The sequence below is a fragment of the Lolium rigidum genome, chromosome 4 (genome assembly GCF_022539505.1).
Source record: "Lolium rigidum isolate FL_2022 chromosome 4, APGP_CSIRO_Lrig_0.1, whole genome shotgun sequence".
NCBI lineage: Eukaryota > Viridiplantae > Streptophyta > Magnoliopsida > Poales > Poaceae > Lolium > Lolium rigidum.
The window spans coordinates 242577962-242591322 of record NC_061511.1 but is presented as its reverse complement, the minus strand read 5'-3'; the positions used below and the strand labels follow the sequence as shown (position 1 = coordinate 242591322).

The window sequence follows — 13361 nt, the reverse complement described above, 5'->3', positions numbered from 1 at the left end:
AGATGCTCTAATAGATAGATAACAATATCTTTTGTGCACAAATATCAGTAGATACGGTCATACTTCCTTCATCCTCAAATAAGTGGACATCTAGCTCTAAACTTTGTTCACAAAAGAGTGTATTCCTATCTTTCCAATGCACTTTCATTGCTTCTCTCTCATCGCACGGAAATCAAACCCAATAGGCCAATAATACCTCCTTTTTTTTGCATGCACTTAGCTTATTGGAGGTGAAAAAGTTAAAAAGAAGAGATGCATTTTTTCAATGCATTTTTCATTCCATTTGATAATTTATCTTAGAAAACCGCATGTACACTTATTTAACGGAGGGAGTACGGAAGAGCAGACGAGAAAGCACACGTGTAGAATGTGCAGATTGCCATTACATACGGGGTGTGGCTAGTAAGTATTTGACACGTTTCTCCGATGCAGAATCGCTGACCAACCCGACGCTACAACAGATTCGAAAAAAAAACCCGACACTAGTACTCTCGAAAAAAAAACCCGACACTACACAACACGGAGGACAGTCACAGGACACAACCTCCCAGTCCCCACTGCACCAGCCACCAACCACCCACGGATTTGCCAGATCGGCCGGCGCCCACCAAAAAGTCCCAGAAAACCCGACCAATCCACGCTCATTCTCATCGGACCTACCGAAGCCCCGCCGCGCCGCCGCGTCGCCTCGCCTCGCCTCACGAGCGCCGCCGGCCAGCAGCCCTACCGCCACCGACGAGCAGCGATGGGGCGGAAGCGCGCGCTGCTGGTGGGGATCAACTACCCGGGCACCAAGGCGGAGCTCAAGGGCTGTCACAACGACGTGGCCCGCATGCGCCGCTGCCTCCTCGACCGCTTCGGCTTCGACGACGCCGCCATCCGCGTCCTCGACGACGCCGACCCGGCCGCGCCGCAGCCCACGGGCGCCAACATCCGCCGGGAGCTGGCGCGCCTCGTCGCCGACGCGCGGCCCGGGGACTTCCTCTTCTTCCACTACAGCGGCCACGGCACGCGCCTGCCCGCCGAGACCGGCCAGGACGACGACACAGGGTACGACGAGTGCATCGTGCCCTCCGACATGAACCTCATCACAGGTCCGATCCCAATTATGCCCTTTTGTTCTCTTCTACTACTCTTTTGTTTCGTGCACTCTTGCTTCTGTTCTTGTTCTGTATCGAACTAGTCAAGGAGTGGGGATCGAATGGTAGGTGAGATCTGAGAGGGACGTTATTTGATTGTTGACTAGTACTAAATTTTCAGATAGCGCAGAAGATCTTGATATGCAATCCACTGGTTTAAGAAAATAGTATTGCTGACCTCGAACATAAGGATTTCATCTCTCAGGAGGTGCTCTTAGTTAGAAATATGGAAATTCTGTACCTAAGGCTCGGATTGCATCGCACGTCCATGTTGTAACCAAAGCTCCAATACACACTAAACACTCATTTCCCCCTTCTCTTAATAGTATTTTGGTAGTTCTCCTTCTTGTTTCTTCAGAAAGAAACTGCTAATACATTGCCATCTCCAAAATTTTGCTTGACAATTTCAATATGATATAATGTAAAGTAATTTGTTAAGTCGTGCTTGGTCGACTGACAAAGATGCACAAAATTCTGTTTGATACCAGATTTTTGCACCAACATTAGTGCAAGTAGAATCTGGCCCCCATTCGGTTTGCTACCAGAGTTTCATAACAGTGATGGGATGTTGGTTGGAAGCTGCATTTTCTCTACCAAATCAAACACTATCTGAACTCTGAAGTTACCAAATTTTCGCATGCATTGGTCACTAACATCAAACCAAGCAAGTTGAGGTAGCAAGTTAATTCAGATACAGTGGAACAGCATGCAGAGTCGAACTGAAACACAAGTAGTAGACTCCAAATTTAAACAAAAAGAAGAAGAAAAAACCTCAGCAAGATCTGTGCCTCTGCAACCGGGGCATATCTGAATTTCCGACTTGTTTGCCGTATCTATTTGGGTTGGCACAGGTCGCCCTGAGCTCACTTTCTCAGGGATCCTCACTTCATTCTTCATGGGCTCAAAGTTTCGAAAAAACATCTTCGTCAGACTTGATTGGACTCGTTCTAGTTTTTTGTTTGCTTTGTTCCCTTTTTAGAATTCAGATCCCCTCAACCTACTTTTTATATATGTCTTGAGTTGTAAACTTTTCTCCATTTTTTAAGAAAAAGAATACTGATGGGGTTTCCCCCCACGGTTTCACAGTATAAAAAAAGGCTGATGATGTGTGCTTGCTTCAGTTCTTAGCCCGGCTGTCTGCAGATAATTTGCTAATACTGTAGTCATCTGCTTAGAAATTAACTATCAATAAGGAAACCAGTACAGAGAGGTCGAGCAACTAATAACAAACATTTCTTTCATCCCTTTGTCTTGACAAAAATAAACACATCTTGTATCATTTCCTTTCAATGGCTTTCTAATTTTCTCATGCATTGCAGACCAAGATTTCACAGAGCTTGTGCAGAAAGTCCCTGATGGCTGCCTGTTCACCATAGTCTCAGACTCCTGCCACAGTGGTGGCCTGCTTGACAAAGCCAAGGAGCAGATTGGGCATAGCACAAGGCAGAACAAGGCCCAGCAAGGTAAACGGGAAGTGCAGTCTGATTCCGGCAGCGGCTCTGGCTTCCGGTCCTTCCTCAAACAGACGGCCCGGGACGTGTTGGAGTCCCAAGGAGTTCACATCCCTCACCGTAGCCACCAGGAGAGCAGCTACGATGACGGTGAGGCTGAGGAACCCTCAGTCACAGATGGTCACACCAAGAACAGGTCACTGCCCCTCTCGACATTCATCGAGATGCTCAAGGAACAGACCGGGAAGGACGACATTGAGGTGGGCTCGATCCGGATGACGCTGTTCAACATCTTCGGTGACGACGCCAGCCCCAAGATCAAGAAGTTCATGAAGGTGATGCTGGAAAAGCTGCAGCAGGGACAACACGGGGGCGTGGTGGGTTTTGTGGGTGCCCTGGCGCAGGAGTTGCTGAAGGCTAAGCTACAGGGCAAGCAGGAGGACTTGAAGCCGGCCATGGAGCAAGAGGTGCACAGCGTGGAAGAGGTCTACGCCGGAACGACGGCGAGGGTGCCCAGCAACGGGGTGCTGATCAGCGGGTGCCAGACCGACCAGACCTCGGCAGACGCAACCACTTCCAAAGGCTTGTCCTACGGCGCACTCAGCAACGCCATCCAGGCCATCCTTGCGGAAAAAAACCGGAAGGTGACGAACAAGGAGCTCGTGCTGAAGGCGCGGGAGCTGCTGTCCAAGCAGGGCTACAAACAGCAGCCTGGACTCTACTGCAGCGATAAGCACACTGAAGTGGCTTTCATATGCTGAGAGCCTGAAACTTTAGCTGTCTTTGTCCATTGTTGGGACTTGGGAGAAGTTGTCATTTCTCCTCATGTGTCGAATGCTACTGTCTGTGGGTTTGAGTCCTGGACGATATGTCTTGCTGAGAATTGATTGTGATGTTTCAGCACAGAAGAACCTTAACATGCTCTGAGCCTCTTAGGTTATACTTAACCACACAAATAATCTCATTATACTACATACTCTCTCAAATGCAGAAAATGTTACTCCTTCTGATCCATAATAACTAATTCTCCGACACTTACTATGGATAGGAGGGGTATAGAAATTAAAATCATTACACCATCTCTACATCATCCATATGTATTTGTTAGTGGACACCGCGAGTATAATGGTATCATCCATGATCAAGACAGCCATAGCTGAAGCTGACGAGAATGATTGGCGCCACGAGCCAATACAAAAGAGACGAGCACTACCACTCTGGCAGCGGGGATCACCTCGAGCAGGAGCACTCAGCTCCAGAGCTCCACCAACCGACGAGCTGCCAGCTCGGAACCCCAGCAGACACCACACATCATGCCAAGTCGCCACCCACCAAGGCACCAACCCAACCGCGTCCAGGCAGCCGCCGGCGGGCTCCACCGAAGCGCGTCATTCTCCTCGCCGGCAGCGACGACGATGGGGCGGAAGCGCGCTGTGCTGGTGGGCATCAACTACCCGGGGACGGAGGGGGAGCTCAAAGGCTGCCTCAACGACGTGGCCCGGATGCGCCGGTGCCTCGTCGACCGCTTCGGCTTCGACGACGCCGACATACGCGTCCTCGCCGACGCCGACCAGTCCACGCCGCCGCCCACGGGGGCCAACATCCGGCTGGAGCTGGAGCGGCTCGTCGGTGACGCGCAGCCCGGAGACACCCTCTTCTTCCACTACAGCGGCCATGGCCTGCAGCTGCCGCCCGAGACCGGCCAGGAAGACGACACTGGCTACGACGAGTGCATCGTGCCCTGCGACACCAATCTCATCAAAGGTAAAATTCAAAAGAAAAATACTAATCAAAGGTACTACTATCGTTTGCTGTTACGTTCTGTTATAAGATCATGTAGGAGGATCATGTGTGATGTTCTTAGTTTAACAGACGGCATAACCTCCTTTGTTAACAAGTGACAGTTTACTTTATACCCGTAAAAAAGACCAAGTGATAGTCATCTGCTTCACTCTGTCAAGAGAATCCTAATTGCCATGTACGCTGCAGACCAAGATTTCACGCCTGAATGATACTTACTGTCTGAATGATAAGATCATGTAGAAGGATCATGTGAAATGTTCTTAGTTTGGCAATTCAGATTGCTATTAGTTTTTCGACTGGGAAAGCAGTAAGGCATTGTTAATTGACATTATCAAAGCGAGAAGACTTAAAATTCCTTTGTCTTCATGTACCCATCGCAGACCAAGATTTCACTGAGCTGGTGCGAAAAGTCCCCGATGGCTGCCTCTTCACCATGGTGTCGGATTCATGCCACAGCGGCGGCCTCATTGACAAGACCAAGGAGCAGATCGGCAACAGCACCAAGCAGGGCAAGGTCCGGCAGCGGCAGCGAGAGATGCGACCACCTTCCTCCGGCGCCAACATGTGCGCCTCGCTCATTGGAGCCGTCCGTGGCGCGCTCGAGTACATCGGCATCCGCCTCCCTCGCCGCGGCAACCAGAAGCAGAGCGCCGACGAGGCGAAGGCGCAGGCCGCCACCGTCGCGAGCCGGTCGCTGCCCCTGTCGACGTACATCCGGATGCTCAAGCAGCAGACGGGGAAGGAAGACGTCGGCGTGGGCTCGATCCGTGCGACTCTGTTCCACCACTTCGGCGAAGACGCCACGCCCAAGATCAAGAAGTTCGTCAAGGCCATGGCGGGCGGCATGCTGCACCGGCACAACCCTGACCAGGTTACCGGCGCCGGTGCCACGGGCACGGAGCTGACGCGGAACGCTAAGCCGGACGGCGACGAAGGCGGGGATCAGGCCGACGCTCTCGGGCTCGGGCCAGCCATGCAGGAGGAGGTGCGAGGCGTTGAGGAGGTGTACGCCGGGGCCGCGGCGAGGGTGCCGCCACGCAACGGCGTCCTGATCAGCGGTTGCCAGACGGACGAGAACTCGTCGGACCTGACCATGGCGGATGGCGCGTCCTACGGAGCACTCAGCAACGCCATCCAGGCCGTCCTCGCGGAGGAGAAACGCGGGAAGGTGGTGACCAACAGGGAGCTCGTGCTGAGGGCGCGGGGTTTGCTGTCCAAGCAGGGGTACGTTCAGAAGCCTGGCCTATACTGCAGCGATGAACATGCTGATGCTGCCTTCATATGCTGACTAAGCATGACGATGTGTTGGCCTACACATGCGAAATTGTCCTGACCTCGTGGCAGGTGTGTTTTGTGCCAATCGTCCAAATCTTTGATTTATCGAAGTAAGAGCAACAAGAGAAATGACTAGGATGGCAGGATTAAATATACAAACAGAGTTGACTGGTTTTCAATTTGTCATAAGTCGATTTTTTAGGGTAGTGTTGGGCGTTTCTTGGGGATATTTCTCCGGGCTCCAATTTCAGAGCGTGACACATGTCCATCTAACTTCCCAATATTACAATTACTTTATTGAAGCCAAAAAAATTGGTGTAGCATGTTCAAGTCCTTCCCAAATCACCTAAATGTTTCATTGAAGCTAAAAATAGAACCCTGCATTGCTACATTGAAGCAAAAAATGGTTTAACCATAACAGAAAAAAAAATCCTATGGAGCAAAAAAAAAAAAAGGGTCTGGCGAGACTGCCGCAGTACCGCCGACAGCATCTCCACTCCGGCTAGAAGCACCAGTGCCCTTCTTGCAGCACAGCCTCTCACCGCTAGTAAGAAGAAGAAGGGCGATGTGATGCTTGAGACTGACTATTTTGATTAGTGTCTGGAGTATGATGACTACTTCTTATGCAAAAAAGACCACAACGGATTGCCTAGTTTCACCTTAGTTTAGAAATGCATGCATGGTTGCCTTGGGATGTCTTGCATATGAAGATCCTTCAGATATACAAGATGTCTATCTCTGCACGTCTGAGATGACATGCGAAGACACCGTGTAGAAGTTTTGCTCGGCAGTAATTTGGAGTGTTTGTGCCACTTTATTTGAGAGCGCCAAATGACATAACTCGGATTTTGGCACAGAACGTAGGGCGAAGATTTGTTATGTTACTTGAAGCATCAACTGCATGCATTGGGGATGGAATAATTATCCATTCTCTTGTCATAGGATGTACAAAGCTCATAATAGAGTGTGTAGTGTGTGGTTCTTCAAGGCATAATAGAGCGTGTAGTTTGGTTCTTAAAGTTGTGGTAGATTTATGGATTTGACATGTTTTCTTCGACATGGCGGGATCTCACAACAACATTAATGTGTACATCGCTCTCTGGTTTTGCTAGGCTTGCTGAAGGTCATGCTCCATATGTAAACTATGAGATCAATGGCGACTCGTATAACAAAGGTTACTACCTAGATGATAGCATCTATTCAAAATGGTCGATATTTGTGAAAACAGTATGTGGGCCTTTAATAGAGAAGAAAACTTAGTTTGCCACATGTCAGAGGCTTGCATGGCAGATTTCGAGGGGGAATTTTTAAGCTTGATTTTGTATCCTGCTCTCCAATGTTCGGCGGATCACACGTGTGAGGTCACGAGTGCTTGTGTGACCATGCAAAACATGATCATCAAGAGTGGGTGCGCTGCTCCATGGCCCCCTCCCCAAATTTTATCACCAGTCACTAGCCGAGTTTAAAGATTTCATTGTGCATCATGAAATACTCGAAAAACAGGTTCATCAAGTACCAAAGCATCACTAACATTAAATATAGAGGTGGGCATCTTAGCACGAGAAGCAACAATCTCTACCTCGAGACCATTTGCACGACTCTAGTGAGGGAGAGCAAGGACGGCGTCGGCGCTTCGGCCCGCTCGAGTGTTTGGGTGGTTTAAAAACCTACTTGTAGTTTTCATTATTATTGATATTCAATGTTCTACTGTTGATGATTATTATATAATACTAGATCGTTGGACTTTTCGAAAAGAAAAAAGGAAAAAAAACCCTACGATCTTAGGATCCTCCACCCGCTTCCTCTTGTCAGCACGTGCTGTGTTGTCGGGATGGAATGTGCGGTGCTTTTTTTTTTTTGGATAAATCTAGCATCTGTCAAGACGTAACTCATTTCTATATCCAAGTTTGGCCCTCCTGTTAGAACATGGAGCCGGACGGCGCCAACAATCTTGCAGTTTGAGGGACTTGCAATAACGGGGATAGCACCGTGTCAAACTGTCACTACCTGAGGATGCAGAGCCTAGCATCAGCAGGTCGGCACCATGCACCGTGGAGAGCATGGCGTGCAAAATACGGAGTAAACATGAAACTAGGGCCGCGTTTTGTAGCCTACATAAGATTTTTGCACCACTGCGCTAGTGAGATGGGTCTCCCCGCGCGTTGCGAACGGGCCATGGGGCATGAAACGCATGTCGTTTGGTATCCTGGGCGGCATTTTCTGCGCCGGAGAAGGAATCCAGACCCCATCCTTTGGTTGCCCATTTTCAACCCAAGTTGCACGCAGAAAAACATGAATCAGTTGTTTGGTTGCTCAAATCACAGTTCCATATCCTTACCACAATCCAAATAGGGTGAGATTACCATACCATAGCATGTTACATACGATCAGACACCATTCAGAAGAACAAGATCCTCACGATGACCATGATGAGGAAGGCGATGATGTAATCTTTGACCCGACTGGGACGTACCATCGGTGGTGCTCCTGGTAGAGCATGTACTTCCTCCGGCGGTAGCTGTGCTAATGGCACCGCCTCATCGATAGCCTGATCTTCCGAGAACTCCTCTTCCAGGAAGGTGAGGTAGTCTTGTTGTGCCTCCTCCAATGTTTCATACCCTCGGTAGATGTTGTTGGAGTAGCCATTGACCTTGTCTTGACACACCCTCCATGAGTTGTAGAATCCTCGAACCCATCCACGGAACACCACATTCCACTAGCACGGCATAAGAAAAACAAGTAATCGATGACAATCATGAACCAATTCATAACAGAGCAATAGAAGCACACAAGTGTTGAGATGAAATGATAAACTAACAGGGGTATGCATGATCATTCGAAAAGTGGATCACAAGTTCATCCAACACTACCATGGTGTCATCTACCACGACAGCAAAAGTGGGTGTCATCCTAACACTGCAAATTGACCGCCACCTGAGGGGTTAGTATATACCACCTCATCATAGTTACAAAAGGGGCCATCAAATGTTTTTCCAACTCTAGCTACTGCCAAAATGTACATCATCAGCATCATCATCATCATCATCATCATCATCACCTCCATGCATGCATCCCCTAAATCACCCCCTCAAGGGCACCACTACACCTTGCAGTGGTACTTGGCAGGGTAGTTCCTTAGCCAGAGGACGCGGTGTGGCTCGATCATGCCCACAAAGCTGCAACCCTGGGCCTTGTGGTCGACGAGGTGGCTCAGGGCGGCCATGAGATCATCCTCGGCGAAGCCAAGCATGTCTATGACCGCATTGTACGAGCCGGGGTGCATGTTCGTGGGCTTGTTGTCCCTGATGGCATGTGCGACATCCTTCACAACGAACAGATCATGTTGGTGAAGGCCACCAACTTGTTGTTGGCGAAGGCGCCTCTCTTCCTATTGCCGGTGGTCACCTTCTCAGGCGCGTCGCCAGCCTTCTCAAGTGGCCCATCGAGGTTGATCGTGTCGGACTCCTGGGTTTCAGCATCCTCAGGTGAAGGATTTGCTGTAGTCGAGCCCAAGGGCTCACTGGATCCTATGGCGTACTTGCCGGTGGCGGGGCCGAAAGAGAAGATGGTACGTATCTCGTCCTAGTTGGTAATGGGCACATTCATGAACTCTGCATCCTTTGGGTGATCCAATGATATGAAGGGACAATGATGTTAGTTCTGGTAGTGGCTGATCAAAAGAGTTAGTGAGGTGGACTGAGCATGCTCACCGCGACGTGCCCGTAGTAGTGCTCACCCTCCAGGATGATGCATTTGATATCCTCGCACCACTTAGCCCCGCTTAGATCGTGGAGCTTGCTAATGGTGAGCCACCTCTGCCTCCACTTCCTCAGGTGGTTGTACACCTGAGTGGAGCACGCGGAGATGCCACAGTGTTCAAACAGGCCCTTCGTCACAACAGTCAGATGGATTTCCTTGAATCCTTTGTCAGTTCTCACTCCAGTCTTGATCAAGCTGCACATCTTCTCCAAGACGAAGCTGGACATGAATTTAACCATTTCATGGTGCCAGTCCCTTTCTTCCTGGCCTTCAAGGCCCTATCCGCTTCCCTGCAGTTCTTGTTCTTCTTTGTGGTGGCCACCCTAGCCGCGACCTCTGCCGCTACCTGAGGCACCAGGTCAGCCACAGGCCCATTGACGGACGACGGAGGGGTGATCGCAACCTTGGAGCCATAGACGGGCTATGAATCGGGAACTTGCAAAGGGATCTGAGAGTCCCCAACGCAGACAAGCTCCTGGCCGAAGTCATCACAGAAGGATTCCTACACACATCGTAGTACATATAACATGAATCTACTTGGAAGCAAAGACATGTGGACAACACAAACCATACCAACAATCATCCTAAATCAGACAAGCAGTTCATTGCAACTGTAAATAGCACAAACCCTAGCAAGATCATGGTAGGTGAGCACATTTGGAACAAGCAACCGGAAATGTCGAACCCTAGCAAGATCATGATAGCTTAGCACAATCCGGACTAACCCCTGCTACAAGACCAAACCCTAGACAAGATCTGACAACTCCTAACCTAGATCTAAACATTACCGAGGTATCGGGATAAGTGATTCCTTACAGTCATCACCAGAGGTGAAGATGTGCTGCACCAGGAAGTAGATGAAACAACCCATATGTACTCGCTGCCGCCGTCGCTACAACCGTCGCCGATCGGAGATGCGTGCGCCTCTTACCTGTTTACCGACGGGAGGACGAGCTCGAAATTTGGGGGGGGGAGTGGAGGAGGGGGTAGAAATAGGCCATGGGGCGCGGCGGGAGGTGAACGAATCCTTCCCGCCCCCTTTTCGCTTTTCGCCGATGCGCGCCGCAGCTCCCGCCATCTCCATCCTCGTCTTGGCGCATGCGTCGAAGATTCCCTTTTGCACAACCGCGTTGAAGATTTGTCTGCACCGCTAGGAACTGCCGAATAGGGTGTTCCTCCAGGGCCTGGCCCGAGGGTGCTTTGAGAACCAGTTCGTACAACAACACCACTCAATCCAAACAACCAAACGGACCGTTTTAGCTAAGAGCATCTCCAGTCGCGTCCCCCAAAGCATCCCCCAAAGAAATTTGGGGCGCGCCGGACCAAAAAACGGTTCCAGCCGCGTCCCCCAAAGCCCAATTTTGTCCGGCGCGCCCCGATACGGTGTCCGGTGCCCCGAGCCCGTCCCCGTCCCACAGGGGACGCTCCGGGCATGCCGGACACAACGAAAAGCGAGGCGAAGCGACGCGGGCTCCCACATGTCGGCGATGTGTTGCATAAACCGTTGATTCACGCCTTTGTTTTCTTGTCGCTCCTTCCTTCCCGTGCCTCCCACCCCTCCGCCGCCGCTGGATTTGCCAGCCGTTTGAGTGTCCGATCTCTTCTGAGAGTCGGCGCCGTCGCCGCGGCTGGCGCTCCCGCTGGTCGTTCCGCCGCCGCCGCTTGGCCATCGCGTCCCAGAAGGCGGCGTCAAATCCGCCCCACCTCCACGCACACAAGGTGCTCGACGACTTGCCAGGTAGGCGCGATTGGTCGCTGTTCGTTGCGTCGTCTGCCTCGGCGCAATTTTAACCATTGATTTTTCTTTTAGACATGGATAGCGACGATGAGATGGTTGCCCTGCTGCTGGAGGACGAGCAAGCCTTCAACGACGACCTCCGGGAGCATTTGTTGATCACCGCGTCCCTCCAGGACATGCTTGACGCCGAGGCGGAGAAGAGGAAGAGGCCGCGCCGCGGAGGATCAAGGCCTGGGAGAAGGAAGTCCAAGCCCCGACAGAGGATGGAGGGGCATGCCATGTTGCACAACGACTACTTTGCCGATGATGCAACACATGCCGACAATTTTCATCGCCGGTATAGGATGAGAAAGGGGCTGTTCATGAATATCCTCCACGGAGTTCGAGAGTTAGACCCCTACTTCAAGCTCAAGCTCGACGCTGTAGGCATTGTCAGGTTCTCATCGATTCAGAAGTGCACCGCCGCCATGAGGATGCTTGCATACGGAGCACCTGCCGATACACAGGACGACTACCTTCGCATGAGTGAGTCTACTGCCATTGAGTGCATGTACAAGTTTTGCCGAGCTGTGGTGGGAAAGTTTGGCAAATACTACTTGAGAGGGCCAACCGAGGAAGAGACTGCAAGGATCATGGCACAAAATGCTACCAGAGGATTTCCTGGAATGCTTGGAAGCATCGGTTGCATGCACTGGGCATGGAAGAACTGCCCGTTTGCTTGGCAAGGTATATACAAAGGGCGTCATGGATATTGCAGTGTGGTGCTTGAAACTGTGGCAGATTATGACCTGTGATTTGCCATTCTTTCTTTGGCATGGCGGGATCACACAATGACATCAACGTGTTGCAGCAGTCTCCGGTGTTCAGCAGACTAGTGGAAGGACATGCTCCACCATGCAACTACGAGATCAATGGCCACAAATATACCAAAGGCTATTATCTAGCCAATGGTATATATCCAAAATGGGCCACTTTTGTCAAAACAATCTCGAATCCATCAGGTCTGAAGAATTCCCACTTTGCTACGCGACAGGAGGCTTGCAGGAAGGATGTCGAGCGGGCATTTGGTGTGCTTCAAGCACAATTTGCCATTGTCCGGTACTCGCTCTATGCTAGTCTCACGACCAAATGTGGGAGGTGATGCAGGCTTGTGTGATCATGCACAACATGATTATCGAGGATGACAACAAGAATCATGCCAGGACACATGTTGGTCCCTATGAGTGTGAGGGCCCTCTTGCGGAGGTTGATCATGAGTTGCCTGCAGATTTTGCTGATTTCCTCACCATGCACGCAGAGATCCGTGACAGCAATGTTCATGATCAACTTCAAGCTGATCTCGTTGAGCATTTGTGGAGGATCAAAGGAAATACCGTGGCACCTTGATCTAGCATCTAGCCCTATTTATTATATTTGTTTACTTGTTTTATTGTTTGTTGTATTTTAATTTGAAAACAATCCTCGCAAACATTTTTATTCATAAGCTATATTTGATAAATGGTTCTATGTTAAAAACAAATATTTTTAATGTTTGGGGGCGGCGTTTGGGGGACGCGGCTGGGGAGCGACGTCCCCCAAACGCGGCACGAACAAAACACGTCCCCAAACGCTCTATCCGGGGCGGTTTGGGGGACGCTTCGGGGGACGCGACTGGAGATGCTCTAAGGACTGTACAACCTACCAAACACGCCCTAGGTGTTGTGTTGGTTCGTTATTGCGCTCTTTCATAGCTAGCAAGATCGGTCTAGCCGTGGTGTTACTTTTTGGTTTTTGCCTAGGTGCTCGCTCTCGCGCAGGCGCGCAACCACTTGGGCTTGATTGGGTGCCTACGATGGGTTTTGACATGGGGTGGCCCGATCTTCTCAGTAAGCAACGGTGGTGATGATCACGGGATGAACACAGCGAAGAATCACGGATGATGAAGTGGATGATAACTTGTATGACGCTACGAGATCTCTCGATTGGTCCCTGTCGCTGATACATCTCAAACGTATCTATAGTTTCTTATGTTCCATGCTAGTTATATGACAATACTCACATGTTTTATATACACTTTATATTATTTTGATGCATTTTCCGGCACTAACCTATTAACAAGATGCCGAAGCGCCAGTTCCTGTTTTCTGCTGTTTTTGGTTTCAGAAATCCTACACAGGAAATATTCTCGGAATTGGACGAAACAAAAGCTCACAGTCT

The 13361-nt window shown here is 50.3% G+C and overlaps 2 protein-coding genes across 2 annotated transcripts; both read left to right on the top strand.

Moving 5' to 3' along the window:
• Nucleotides 1-745: 745 nt before the first annotated feature.
• On the top strand, nucleotides 746-3509 carry LOC124650033 (metacaspase-5-like). Its single transcript, XM_047189601.1, has 2 exons — nucleotides 746-1094; nucleotides 2459-3509. Exons 1-2 carry the CDS (start codon nucleotides 746-748, stop codon nucleotides 3349-3351), a joined length of 1242 nt encoding a protein of 413 aa, XP_047045557.1. The 3' UTR covers nucleotides 3352-3509.
• A 496-nt stretch (nucleotides 3510-4005) lies between these two features.
• Nucleotides 4006-5754, top strand: LOC124650034 (metacaspase-4-like). The gene is made up of 3 exons (XM_047189602.1): nucleotides 4006-4354; nucleotides 4774-5228; nucleotides 5295-5754. Exons 1-3 carry the CDS (start codon nucleotides 4006-4008, stop codon nucleotides 5679-5681), a joined length of 1191 nt encoding a protein of 396 aa, XP_047045558.1. The 3' UTR covers nucleotides 5682-5754.
• The last annotated feature ends 7607 nt before the right edge of the window (nucleotides 5755-13361 follow it).

Coding starts and splice junctions, on each gene's coding strand:
- LOC124650033 (XM_047189601.1), top strand. CDS start 746: ATGGGGCGGAAGCGCGCGCTGCTGGTGGGGATCAACTACCCGGGCACC. Junction 1,095..2,458: donor CGACATGAACCTCATCACAG/GTCCGATCCCAA, acceptor CATGCATTGCAG/ACCAAGATTTCACAGAGCTT.
- LOC124650034 (XM_047189602.1), top strand. CDS start 4,006: ATGGGGCGGAAGCGCGCTGTGCTGGTGGGCATCAACTACCCGGGGACG. Junction 4,355..4,773: donor CGACACCAATCTCATCAAAG/GTAAAATTCAAA, acceptor TACCCATCGCAG/ACCAAGATTTCACTGAGCTG. Junction 5,229..5,294: donor AGAAGTTCGTCAAGGCCATG/GCGGGCGGCATG, acceptor ACGGGCACGGAG/CTGACGCGGAACGCTAAGCC.